The 14,044-nt window shown below is 47.6% G+C and overlaps 1 protein-coding gene across 1 annotated transcript in view; it reads left to right on the forward strand.

The window, feature by feature from the left end:
- The window catches only part of CORO2B (coronin 2B), a 139,359-nt gene that overhangs the window by 109,198 nt on the left and 16,117 nt on the right, over nucleotides 1-14,044 (forward strand). The window contains exon 3 of the mRNA XM_019647304.1: nucleotides 5,683-5,799. Coding sequence (XP_019502849.1) covers nucleotides 5,683-5,799 — 117 coding nt within the window. The remainder of the gene's footprint in view (nucleotides 1-5,682; nucleotides 5,800-14,044) is intronic.

Below are 14,044 nucleotides of genomic sequence, written 5' to 3' on the forward strand. Positions count from 1 at the left end.
ACACACACACACACCAAACACACACAGACATACACATATTCACAAACACACACATTCACAGACATGCACACACACACTCTCACACATACACACATACCACACACACTCACACTCTCATACATACACACATTCATACACATATGACACACTCACACATACACACATGCACTCACACACACACACTCACACAGTCACACACACTCATACACACTCACACTCACACACAACACTCACACCACACACACTCACTCTCTCTCTCACACACAGAAACCCGCTTTCAATTAGTTATATAATTTTCTTCAAGGATCTTATTTTCTCCTAAACCATTCTGATGTTAACAAGGGAATAGAGAAGCCTGTATGAGCAAACACATTTATGTTCCACAAAAGCTTCTGACCGTGTAAATCTGGTAGACTCCCGCCTGCATCTCATTTCTTTAAAACTTGTTTGACCAAAACCAGAGAGGAATATTTTTCCATCAAAGCTATAAGGTATGTGTGTGTGTTAAATAACATCTGTTTTTTAAAATAAGTTTTAAATGTTTGTTGTGGAAAAATTGGAAACCACTAATATCCAACTAACCAGAGATTGCCACTATTAAAATTTTGATGTATTTTCTTATAGACTGTGTATTTTTTTAATAGGTAGGGATCGTTTTATGTATATAACTTGATTCTGACTATTTCACTAAGCATTAGATCTTGAGCAATTTCCATGTCATTAGTATTCTTTAAAAATAAGATTTTAAATGAGCTCATAATAGTCCATTATATTGCTGTGCTATAATTCATTTTGGCGATGCCCCATTGTTGGGCCTTTATTATATTGTTCCCCATTATAAGTAACACCACAGTGAACGTCTCCGTGTGCTTCTCCATTGAGTTCCCTGGGATAAATTCCCAAAGTGGAATTATTGGTCAAAGGCTATGAATCTTTTAAAAGTCTTTGAGACCCTATCAAATGGACCTGCAGGAAAGTCGCCCTACTTCGCACTCCCTCCCACCCTGTAGAGAAACCTGTGTCCAGCCCCTGTCAACTCTGTCTTTGGCAGATAGGGTATATTTGAGATACAGCCTGATCCCCAGCACTAGGCTCCCCCTTGAGAAGACTCAGGTATGCCACAGTTGCCATTCGACATTTGATGAAGGTCTGTCCCAGCCAATGGGGGCTGGATTTGTCCTTTGAGGCAAAGGACATGACCCATGGACAGTGAAGGCCTCCCTAGTAATTATAGACACCAAGTAACAGGCTTCCCACCCCCACTCCGTGCAGTAAGGTCTCTATCCCAGCTCAGGTAACACTGAAGCTCCCTTTGAGTTTCAAGGATCAGGTGGTAGGTGAGACCCAGGACCCCTAAGAACCCTACCACTGGGACAGTCCTGTGAGCTGACCATCTAAACAGTGATTCTAAGTTATAAAACACTGAAAAACCTTGACTCCACTCCTTAGAAGCTTGTTCAACCTGTTTTCTTAGCTGTAAGATGGAGTTATGAGGATTAAATTTGATTATATTAAAATTGTATATGAATAATAGCTATTAGTGTTGGTATGAGTATTAGTACGTGTATGAGTATGAGAAGGTAGCATTGTGTAGCAGTTAAGAACCAGATCCGGATTTGGTTTCTACTCACAACCCATAGAGAAATTGGAACAGAAAACAGAGGCATTTTGGGGGTCTGGGGAGAGGATTATTCACATGTTTTTAAAAATTCAGAACAAGCTTCCTTTAGAACACCTGGTACATACATTTTATTTGTTCACTCTTTAGCGTTTCTATCTAGCAAAGTAATAATTGTAGAGTTTATAAAGCCTAACAGCACGACGAGATCTATAGCGCCACAGTTATGTGACAGAGTCAGTTTGTATTGGCTTGTGAGAGACTGTTAAATTTTTTGGAGTTTTGCAAGGCCATTATTAAAAATTAAATTATGCAAACATTCAATTTATTTACTTTAAAAACAGAGGTATTAAATATTAAAAACTCATGCTTCCTAATTATTTTACCAGAATCTGTATTCTTAAAGTTATTTATGTCTGTTATACTGTTGGCCACCCATATTCAGGGTTCACCCAACCATTGATTGAAAAGATTTGAAAAAAGTTACATTGTTGCTGACACGTAGTTTGACCTACAATGGTTGTGTCTGTACTGAACATGTACAGACTTTCTTGGCATAATTCCCTCAACAATACAGTATAGCAACCATTTACATAGCATTTACATTGTATTAGGGATTATAAGTAATCCAGAGATGATATACGGAAGGATGTGCGTAGGTTATATGCAAATATCAGGCCACGTTACATGAGGAACTTGAGTATCCGCGAATTTGGTAAACTCAGGGGTCCTGGACCCAATTCCCCGCATATATTGAGGGGTGACTGTGTCTATTTGGTAGCAATGTTACATAATGTGTGCTACTGTGAATCTCTTCTAACTCTGCCTTTGATGATGTCACCCCACAACCTGAAATTAGCCATGGTGGGAATATTTACACCACTCAAATGAGCAAGTGCTACAAACCAGGGCCTTTTCCCCCTGGAGAACCATTTGGTAAACATTTACCAGCACAACATGGCCTCTACCCTCCATCCCTGTCCCACTTTGCTACTCCCCTCACTTCCAACTCCCTAAAGATGGCGACTTCCACTGCTTTTAGCTGTTTCTTTTTGCACTTATCCCTGTATTTCTTAATTACATGCTTTTACTACCATGTCTTGATTTTTTAAATCCTAAACATTGCTTATTGACTTCCTATTATGGAAGATGGGGACCTGGCTCTCTTCCAACTCTATCTCCTCTCTTAGTGCGCATGCGCACACACACACACACACACACACACACACACACACACACACACACACTTTCCCTACCTCTGTCCTCCCAGCATACCAGCATAGTATAGCACAACTCTTGTTTAAATAAATATTTGGGATTCACATTATTACAACTATGTAAATATTGTATATAAATCATTATGCATTATGATTGCATTTGTTTTCTTATACAACTTTTTTTCCTGGAGTTAATAATTGTATTTTTAATTTGCTTGATTTCTCAATAAAGCAGTGGTTTTCAAACTTTTCTTCTTAGCAATGGAACTTGTCTTTCAAACAAAATCTTATGTGGAACCCAACTATATGATGCAGGAAAACCTGAGGTCCAGGTTGAAAGCCTTCTCTTCAGGGCTGCCACGTATAGCCAAGCAGGTTGTGTACTGCACAACTCTGGGGTCACCATTCACATAAACAACAATGTGATCCAGTCATGATAATTACAACGACCCACCCCACTGGGGGACGCATCCATTCTGTAAAGAGAGGTCCCCCTGGATGTATACATTACCTCAGGGTCACCCTCTGCTTTAAAAAAGACGTATTCCTTTCCCGAGGCAGGGTTCTGACCTCTCCCCAGTCTAAATAGATTCCAGTGATGTTGCTTCATAGGTCCCTCCAGTGCATCACCCACAGGCTGCAGGCCAGAGCTGCTGTTAGTTGATGGCTACCAATTGACTGATTCAGTGCCCCTCAGGTTTGCCTGGACTGGGCTGGGTGCCAAAAGCTTAAGGCAAACAGCTTTGCTCAGGGATCATTCCAGTGCAGCCTCTGAGGTCCGATGTAAGGAATGGCTCTGTCAGAAAGTAAGTGAGCTGTGGAAGCAGGCAGTGCAGGGCCTGTCTGCCCATGGAAGTCAGAGCTGAAGGAAAGGAGCTGGCCAACAACAGGCCGTGGGATTCAGAAAGCTCAGCCTTGAGGATCACCCCTGTGTGGGAATCCTGGTTTCACTGTCAGCTGGGTAACCTTGGGCTTGGTGCTTAACCTTTCTCAGCCTTAATTTCCTCATGCCTAAGCCACAAGGTTATCTGAGAGTTAAAGAAGGTACTGTGTAACCCTAATAAATCCCAGGGTCACCTGTGACTCAGTCTCTGCTCAAAGCCTCATTTAAAGAAACATAGTCCCACAGCCTGAAAGCAATTGAAAAAAAATATTCCAAAATGCATCCCTCATGGAATGTCAAAGGGGACCCCATTCCTAACTGATAGCACTGCTCCCCAAATTCTTTTCCTCTGTTCTCTAATTTCCCCGTGATATACAGTGTCTCAGTGAGGTTCTCTGGAGTACAACCTCGAGGCTTTTTCCTCTCTCTCTTTCTCTGCCTCATTCCTCACCCTCCATCCCACTGCCATTTTCTCTTAGATCTGCTTTTTTCTCTAAGCATACCGCCATTGCTATGTCACACACAAAAAAAATTCAAAGGACCTGGAAAGGAGCGGACAGAGATGCAGGCAGGAAGTGGGTGGGGAGAGGTCATGGCAGGACCACATTCTGAAATCACTCTTGCCTCATCACACTAGTGAAGTCTGAGGCACGTGTAGCAGGGGCTTGGCAGGCATTGGTCATTTTCCTAATTTTTCAGTGGAGGAACTTCAAGGAGGGCAGGGTATGACCTGCCCGAGGTGCCTCTGACCACCTAACCACTATTATGTGGGCAGTGACTGGAAAAACCCTCTCTAGTTCCCTCCAAACCCTCAAAAAGTCAGTATTCGAAAACACCCTCCCTATTTCCTCCACACCCCCAAAAACTAGTATTAAAAAGATAGAGACACAGCTTGTGCCTACAATCTCCCTTCCCTTCCCTACCACCTTTATAGCCACTAAGCATGGACCTACCCTTCCCTAGCCCCCACGCCCACATCCCTTGTTCCATCTTTAGTGGACTCCATCCCCCTCACAGGATGTCTTTCAGGTCATGTACTAAGTGTCTACTATGTGTCAGGCTTGTTAGGAACTGCAGATTCAGAGACAAGGAAGACACAGTCCCTGTCCTCAGTTGCTCACAAATAAAAACAGATTGCAACTCCATGTGACAATGCTATGTTGGAGGGAAGCCCAAGATGCTGTGAGTGCACAGAGGAAGAGTTCTTAACCTGTTGAGAGATCAGGGAAGACTTCCTGGAGGAGGTGTCATCTAACCTGTATGATAATAATAACTACTATTACATATTGAACAGTCTTGATGATGATAATCTCCACACTAAACACTTCGCTAAGTACGTTAGCTCATTTAATTTCACAGCAATGGCAAGAGGTAGGTGTTGCTATCCTCATTTCAGAAATGAGGAAACCAAGGCTCAGAGACATTCACTGACTTTCCCAAGGCCACATAGCTAAAAGGTGGTAGATTCAAACACAGTCCTGTATGACTCCAAAGACTATGCTTTGAACCACAGGACACTGTGTGCAGGTGGATAAGATGCACACTGAACAAGCCTGCCACATCTGGGGGCAGCCCTGGTCACATTGTAGGCAGAATAACTGATTTATATGACAGTGTGTATGTGGACACGGAGACTCAGACCTCTCCACTGACTCCTGAAGCATCAGGAAAGAGCCTCCTCCTGATCCGAGCCTGGCTGTGGAACCCCTGCTGGGGGCCATGGGGAGTACGGGCACTGGGAAGAGTGCATAACCACCACCCCTTCACCATTCAGTGTCGGCGAGGATGCAGCCACAGGGCAACTCAACCCACCCTGATGCAGGGACCAAAACACGAATAAGACATTGGTGGGTCCTCAGTGACCTTCCCGTCTAGTTTAGAAGCCCACTATAAAGGCTCTCCTTTCAGGGCCGCCCCAGGGCCATCAAACTAATAATCCCCTTCTCTCTCTCTTCCCTCGGCAGACGGGCAGGATTGAACCTAACCACCCCAAGGTCTGTGGTCATCAGGGGAATGTGCTGGACATCAAGTGGAACCCCTTCATTGACAACATCATTGCCTCATGCTCGGAGGACACGTCGGTGAGCTGGAGGGGCGTCCCTGCTTCCTCTTGGAGGCCTCCATTCTTATCCCCCCTTCTCCCTTCTCTGCCCAGGATGGGGAGTTAGGAAAAGGACTGAGCGAGCAAATTCCTGGAGTGTTCAGCAGATCTTGTTCCTTTAGCATGATTTCATTTGGAAGTGTTGATTTTATAGGTGAGAATTATATAGAACAAGAAGATGAAATATGTGGTCCGCACTCAAATGTGGTCTCTGAAGGAGAAGGGCAGGAGGGGGACTATGGACAAGGAGGAAGGGAACAAGGAAGGAACTGCATGAGCCATGGAGAAAAGCGCTCCGGTTCCTGCACACTAGAGCAGCACCATCTGTCGTTGCCCGTGAGCCATGGTTTTAGGGAAGGGCTTGGGCTGAGAATTGTCGTGACTTATCCAAGGACCTACAATGGTGGCCCAGATTTTGAACTCCACGTGTGCCACCATTTAATGGGAAGAGAGAAGAAATATGAGAAGGGAAATGAGGCGGATCAGAGAGGAACTAGAGGGGAGAGGAAGGGAAAACAGATAGGAGAGATGGAGAAGGAAGGGAGGAAGGGGCAGAGAGAATTTGGAGAGAGGAAATGAAGAATCTAGGGAGAGTAAAACTTGAAGTTGCTGTCTGGCCAGCCTATCCCTGGCCTCTGGTGATTTCCACAGGTGGAGGTAGGGTCAGGTGTTGGCAGCAGCCTCCGTGTTTCTAAAGAGAGGCCCCATGTCTTTCCTCACACTGCCCTTGAGCAACGTCAGTGCACCAGCTTGGAAGCAAAAGGGGGTTTCAGAGCCTCAGCTGAGCTGTGAGGAGGGGCTGCCTGAGTCCCTGGTGTTCCCAGATGAAGGAAGATCAGCCTTTCATTCAGGCAGCGAGAATCTACCTAGCGCTCACTGGCATAACCTTGGTACGGGTCCTAGGCTCCCAGGATATTGGAACTAGAAGGAACTTCAAAGCTCATGTCTCTTGTTTTTCCAGACTGGCCTGTGAACTCCTGAGAGCAGAGGCCTTAGCCTATTTGTTTCTGAATCCCAAGCATCCAGCGCAGAACCTACTACCTAATAAATGCTTAGTAGGAATTGGATGGGATGGATGGTTGCGTGGATGGCTAGATGGATGATGGATGATGGATGACTACTTTGATAGACAGATGACTGAGTGGATGGATAATGTATAGATAGATGAATGAAAGGAAGGAAGGATGACTGGATAAAGGTGAATGGATAGATGGATGAATGGGAAGATAAATGCATAAGTGAATGAATATAGCCCAACTCATCAATTATCCAAAGAAAGAGTCACCGTAAATAGTTTGGGAGACGTCAGTTGGCACAGTCCCTAATAAATGGGTGTAGTGGAGAGGCGAGGCGCTGAGAGAGTGGAATGGGCTTGACCAGCTCCTAAAGGTCAAAGTCCTAAGTCAACCCATAAAGCAATCCCACTCATAAGGGCTCCACCCTCATGACCTAATCACCTCCCAAAGGCCCACCTCCTAATACCATCACCTTTGGGGGTTAGGATTTGGCCGGGGAGGCAAGTGAGCAGGACAGGGCCTGAAATGGGAGGTTGGGAGCAGAGAGCGAAGGCTTGAGACGCCAGGGTAAGCAGCTGCGCTTTGAACTGAGGCCTGTGCTTCTCAAGCCATCTGAACGTAAGCTGGGACACAAGGCACACAGTATGTGAGAGATGCCACATGGCCGCGATGGCGGGTGGGGGTGAGGGGGGGATGGCTGGGAATTAGTGAGGCTGACAGGTCAGGGCCAGCTTTGTAGAGGAGGTGGGGCCCAAGCCAGCTGGACCAGTGCTGGAATGTAGTTCCTCAGAGAGAAGGGGAACACCCAGGGGAGGGGTGTGAAGAAAAAGGGCACCAGGCTTGGGGACACAGGGGAGGAGGGGCTCGCTCAGGCTGCTGATCCAGAGAGAAGGAGATTAAGTCTGCAGACCAGTGAGGGCCTGAGCGCCTGTTCTGGCTGCCAGTCCAGCTGCCTCAGAGGCAACAGCTCAGAGCCCTACTTTGTCCCGCTCTCGGCCAGGGAGCCAACAAGCCCCTGAGTCTGCGGCCCAGTCCCTCCTGGAGAAAGGTACACTGAGGCAGCGCCTTGCCCCTGGTCACACAGGGAGTCCAAGTCACAGGCAGGGCGGAAACCCAGGTCTCCTGACTGCCAGCCAGTGCTCTGAGCAACTCACCAACAGCTGTAGCTTTACAGGTGAGGAAATTGAGGCTCAGATCAAACACTCAACATTACATCTCAGCGTCCTCTCTGTGCAAGGCCCATGTGGTACCTGAACCAGGTACAGACAGTGGAGCCTGCAGCTCTCAGGTGGGTGAGGAGGCCTGTCAGCCTGCCAGGGCTGTTCTGACCCACACCCCCGCTTCCATCAAAGCACCTCGAGGGCAGGCCTCTGAGACACCCTCCCTCGACCCACTCAGGCCCACATGGTCAACTTACTGTGCATCAGACACAACATCCAGAACCAAGGTTAGGAGGTCAGTCAGCAGACCTACTGTGTGCCAGGCACCGTGCTACACACCAGGGCTGGGGAGGGAGCCAACCGGACGGAGAGAAGCCACTCGCACGCAGCGGGTCTGGCCCATCTCCTGGGAGTGCCTGTGCACCCACTCCCACCCCTCTTGTTGTCTCAGAACATTCAGAGAACACTGAAAGGATCTAGTGAGACCCCACCCCCACTGCTAGCTCCTTTCCTATATCCCTCATCCCTTGAAAAGTCTCCATCCCCCATGACCCCCAGAGTGTGAGGAGGTCCCCAGGAGTCTAGCCCATCCCTCCAGGGATCTGGTGGAACATACCCAAAGCCCTTTCCCAAGGGCTCCCGTGCTGAGGAAGGGGTGGGGGCCATAACTCCCCTGGCATCTGGCAGAATCCGGTTCTTTCTGCCACTGGGTGATGTCACCTATTGTTGAAGGGCTGTGCTTTTTATAGCTTCTGCCGCAGCTAGGGAGGGCGGCTGGCAGGCTGCAGGGAAGGGCGCTATGAGTTTCCAAGCCTCCAGCTCTCAGCCCTTCTCCAGCAGCCATAGAGAGAGAGAGGTTTGTGACATCTCAAGGAGAGGAGAGAGGGATCCCAGGAGAGAGAGGGAGAAGGGAGAGGGAGGCAGGCCCCTCTCCATGCTGGCCAGCTCTGCCTTCTATTCTTTTGTTCCCCTCTCCCGTGGCTGCCCTCACCCACCCTACCTTCCCCAGAGATGATGCCCCTCCTGGAGGAGCTAGAGGTAGGATGGGGCAGGATGTCAGCCTTGCTAGAAGCAGCCAGAAGCCGCCCACCACCCTGCCCTCCTACGCGCTTGAGAGCCATTACATCTTGGAGTTGGAAGGGAACAACACACCCCTTTTAGAGATGGAAGGACAGTAGCCCCAAGAGGCCTCACCAACATACCTGGCAACTGTCGACAAGTTGGCAGTGTGGCTCGCCTGTTAAGCAGCCAGGCTCAGGCGTCCATAGGCCTAGGTTCAAATCCTGACTCTGTCACTTCCCAGATGTGTGACCTTGGGACCTGTTTCTTTACCTCTCTGGGTACCAGTTGCCCTGCTGTAAAATGGTGACCATACTGGGTTCACCATAAGAACTAAATGAATGTAAAAATGTTTCTTGGCTACTAAGAACTCCATAAACATTAACTGCTACTTTCTTAGCCTTAACTGGGGACCAAAGAGTTTAGATAACTTGCCCTAGTAACTTGCCCCAGTGCAAGGTGGCCAGAGGACTGGGAGTCAGACCCCCAATGTGCACTCTTTCTACTACATCTCACTCTTTGCTCATTGAGCACCCCCCAAATAGGCCTTGCATCACTGGTTTCCAAAAAGGACTCAGCTGAATGCTGAGCCTCAAAATTCAGGAAAGAAATCCCCCACCAGGTCCCCCTTCCAAATCAGGACAAAAGGGGTGCTTTCCCATCTATGCAGCTCACCACCAGCAGAGTAAGGGCGAGCCCGCTCACCTCAGGTCAGGTGTGATTCACTGCCGAGCCTGCTAATGGTAGGAAGGCTCTGGACTTCTCAGTTCCTTCCAGTGGTTCATTCATTCATTCATTCATTCAACGAACATGTCTTAGGTGCCTATTACGTGCCAGGCACTGTTTCTCGCCAGAAGACCCTACATCTGTTTGGAGGCGCTGACCATCCAGTGGGAGGCCTACCTGGTTGCCTATGCCCCAAAAAAGGGTGATTTCCAGATACTTGGGGCCAGAGAGCTGTACTTCTTTCCTGAAATAGATGAGCAGAAGGACAGATCTCGTCCTGTCCAGGCTGTCAGATTCCAGCCAGGGGGAAAGGAAGGGAGTGGGCAGGGGCAGGGGTGCAGGAGAGAGGGACAGGGAGCTCAGTTTGCCTGATTCCAAGCCTGAGTTTGAATCCCAGCTTCTCCCTTCCTAGCTGTGCAACCTGGGCAAGTTGCCTAACTTCTCTGTGCCTCATTTCCTTATTTTTTTAAGGATAATCATTAATAATAATAATAATAATAATTAACAAATATCCTTCCATGTGTCCAGCTCCACATTTACTGTTTTATTTAATCCTCTAGCTGCCACCTCACAGGGCTCTGAGCAGGAGATGCTCAATCATGCTTCCTTCTGGGCCCTCAGCTGGCCTCCCTCACTTCCCTGGGTTTGAAGTAATTTGTTTCTCACATTGGGAAACAGTTGGGTGGTCAGAAGATATCAACATTAAGGTAGACTTTGAGATTCTACCTCTTGTTTAGATGCATGACAATAAACTCAGTTTCTACAATAGTAGTAAACAAAATAATTGGTAAGAAATGGGGGTGGGGGTGGGAATTCCAGGAGCCCCCTGGCTCTGGGCAAGCCCCTCACTGTTTCTCTTTTCTCGCTGCAGAAGACTTGAGAGTTGTTGTGATCTCAGGTATTGTATTTGTGGAGTGGTTTGATGGAAATCCTAGGGCCAAGGACTGTGTGATGTCGTATAGCTAAATTGGGTGCTTCCTGAGGGCAGAAACCATATCTTGTACTTTCTTGTTCCTCCAAATACTACTCCAAACAGAGTTCTTTCTTCAAGTAAATACTAAGTACTTGGAATCCGTATCTTCACCCAGGACCACTGTGAACTCCAGCTCCTCCTCTGAGCTCCTGTACCCCACATGTACGCATTAAGTACTGCCTGTTTGCTGTAGCTGTATAACAAGTAGATTTCCTAAAGGGAGCATTCTTTCTCTTAGGAACAGTGGTGTGAGATGAGCTGAGTAAGTCCTCACAAGGTCCTGGCCCTAAGTCACCAGCAGCCGTGACTCTCAATGTGTCAAAAGCAGAGACTCAACCAGACAAGTTTATAACACATAATAATTTTACAGAGGAAATGTATACTGCATTCTACAAAATGGAGACAAACTTTATACCACATACATGGACTACACAAGGGTGACAAAGTACACATGAAAAATATAAATCATGTCTAAAATTTGACCTACATAAAACTTGTATATAATCCTCACTTAATAATAAGCAAGCATTGTTATATATTGAGTGCTTAGTAATCTGCTTGGTAGGACCTATATTTTATCTTTATTTAACCTGCAGAGCAACTATGTTTCTAGGTATGATTATTCTTACAGGTGAGAAGACTAAGGCTCAGAGAAGCTGAGTAACTTGGCTGAAGTCTCACAGCCACTTAAGTTCAGAGCCTGGATTTAAGTGGAGAAGACTAAGGCTCAGAGAAGCTGAGTAACTTGGCTGAAGTCTCACAGCCACTTAAGTTCAGAGCCTGGATTTAAGTGGAGCTGGTCAGACCACAAAGCTCTCCCTTTGTTGTCCAGCTGCTCCCTCCCCCATGCACAGGGACACTGGTTTTGTAACTTTATTAACTGCCCTTATCAGCTGCCTTGCCTTATCCTTGTCTGCACATGTCTGCTGTGTCCCGCACAAGACTGAGCTACTTAAAACCAAGGACCATCCCCCAGTGTTTAACGTGTGTGACACAGGGTGGAGCTGAGCATATTTTGTTGGATGAATGTAGCTGAGATAAACAGGGCTCTGACCCCGGGACCTATGAAGGACACAGTCCCAGGCACAGCTGGCTTGCTGGAGAGGGTGCTTTTGCCACTTTCCCCCTCCCCTTCCTTCCAGAAATCCGGTTTGGCAGACTCTATTGAGTTTCCTGTTGAATTGAAATGACCTCCCAGAGCAACCTATGGGCAGATCCACAGTGCTCCTCCCATGCCCATCCACTCTTGGCCTCTAACAAAGCCTTTGAATACTAAGGGATTGGAATTCCTTTTCCAGTTACTTGGGCCCACTGTGAACTCCAGCTCCTCCTCTGAGCACCTATGGCATATGGTGCCAACTGTTAGCTACAGCGGTGGATCAAACAGAGTTAGTCTCTTCCCCCAGGGATACATTCAGTGATGTCAACAGCAGAGAAGTTTGGAAGATTAACTTATACTGTCTCGATGTGATATGCGTGTGAGAAAACCAGGGCCCAGGGAGGAAAGTGGCTGGTATCACATGGGGATAAGGCAGAAAGCCTCTCTCCCTCTCTGTGGGACATTGTTCATCCAGGTCCCCCAAGCCCTGCTCCAGCAGTTATCGGTGAAAAAGCTCTTAGCTTCCCTCTTGCAGCCCTTCACCCCAGAGTACGTGGGTCCAGTCCAGAGGCTGAGCCTGGGCATAGGCATGACCTGCCCTCCCCATCCCCTTAGCTTAGCCCCTAGGTTACTAGGCAGAGCTGTCATCCCAACAAATCTACTCATGTGGCTAGAAAGCCTCAGATTCACAACAACTCTGAAGCCCAGTTTAACCCACACACCTCTGAAAGGTACATACATCTCAATTCATTGTTTGGACGGAGCCTGAGCCTCAGAGGGGTTAACTGGCTTTTCCAAGGTCTCCCAGCTAGTCAGTGGGATTAGAGCTGGCGTGGACCCTCACTTCATAGTTTCCCCCGTGTCTCTACCCGCATGCCATGCAACCCAGGGAGGCCTCAGTTAGCTGGCTGCTCAGGAATTAGGCTGTTCTGAGAAAGAGTTTTTTCTGAGATTCCACCAAAGCAGTGCAGCTTTGGGCCTCAGTGACCAGGTGTGACACACACAGCCTTTGGCCTCCTCTACCACCTGCTAGCCTGCTCCACACCAGCCAGGCTGACCCACCTGCAATCTCCTCACCCACCGTGCCCAAATGCTGGTCGTTTTTTCTGTTTCCCCACACCCCCAACCTATCTTTCAAATGTGGGTTAACATCCCTTCTTTTAACCCTGCTTCTCCCAGACCCTCCCACCCCGTCACCCCTCAAGACTGGATTCGAGACTCCCCAGCTCTGTGCTCCCATGGGTGCTCTGCTGTGTGGGCCCCACTGCTCAACGGCAGGCACCGAGGCGAGCTCAGCACCCATCCCATTGGCCAGCAAGGGCCTGCTGCTCAGAAGAGGTGTATATGGAAGGAATGAGGCTCAACTCTGTTTCAAAGCTTGTCCTCAAAGGTCAGAGGCCACTCTCCTGCCTCTGTTGACAGTTAGGCGCTGAATGACGTGGTGTTCGTGTGTATACGTGCTTGTCCACTGTTCTCGAGAGACAGCCTGAGTTACCTATAGATAGGACTCTCTGCTTCCAAATGCCTCCACACTGGCCTGTCATTCTGCCCCTTGAAGTCTCATCCCTTGGAGTCTGAAAGCTTCTCAAGCTTCCTACCCAAGTGCAAACAACGGTGGCCCAATAATCACAGGAAAAGATGCCCAGGATTTCTAAGAATCAAAGAAATGCAAATCTAAACAACAATGAGATGGCATTTTTGATCCGATGGGTAAAAATCCATTTTTGAAGGTATAGTTTTAGAGACATAGGTGAAGAGGCAGACTGTGTTGGTGAAAACTGAAAGAGCTTTGGGGGATAACTTTATGGTAATGAAAATGAAACGCTTCTAGGCATGTGCCCTACAGGAATACTCACACCCATGCACAAACCTGTATTACAGGACTGTTCATCAGAGAATGGATTGTAATAGGGGGAAAAAAAAAAAGGGCAGAACCCAGATGTCCATTAATAACGGTTGATTAAATCCATCATGGCACAGTCACACAGCAGATGTCTCTCTGGCCACTTGAAAAGATAAGGTAACCCATATGTAGTGGTGTGGAAAGATGCCCACTATCAGTTGTCACATGAGAAAAGCAAATTGTGGAAGTACATGTATAATAGCATCCCTCTGAGTAAAAAAGCAGGAAATGTGTGTGCACGTGAAGGATGTAGGGGGCTGGTGGTGTTGGCGGTGAGTGGCATAGGGGA

This window comes from Hipposideros armiger, unplaced genomic scaffold, assembly GCF_001890085.2.
Source record: "Hipposideros armiger isolate ML-2016 unplaced genomic scaffold, ASM189008v1 scaffold_110, whole genome shotgun sequence".
Taxonomy (NCBI): Eukaryota; Metazoa; Chordata; class Mammalia; order Chiroptera; family Hipposideridae; genus Hipposideros; species Hipposideros armiger.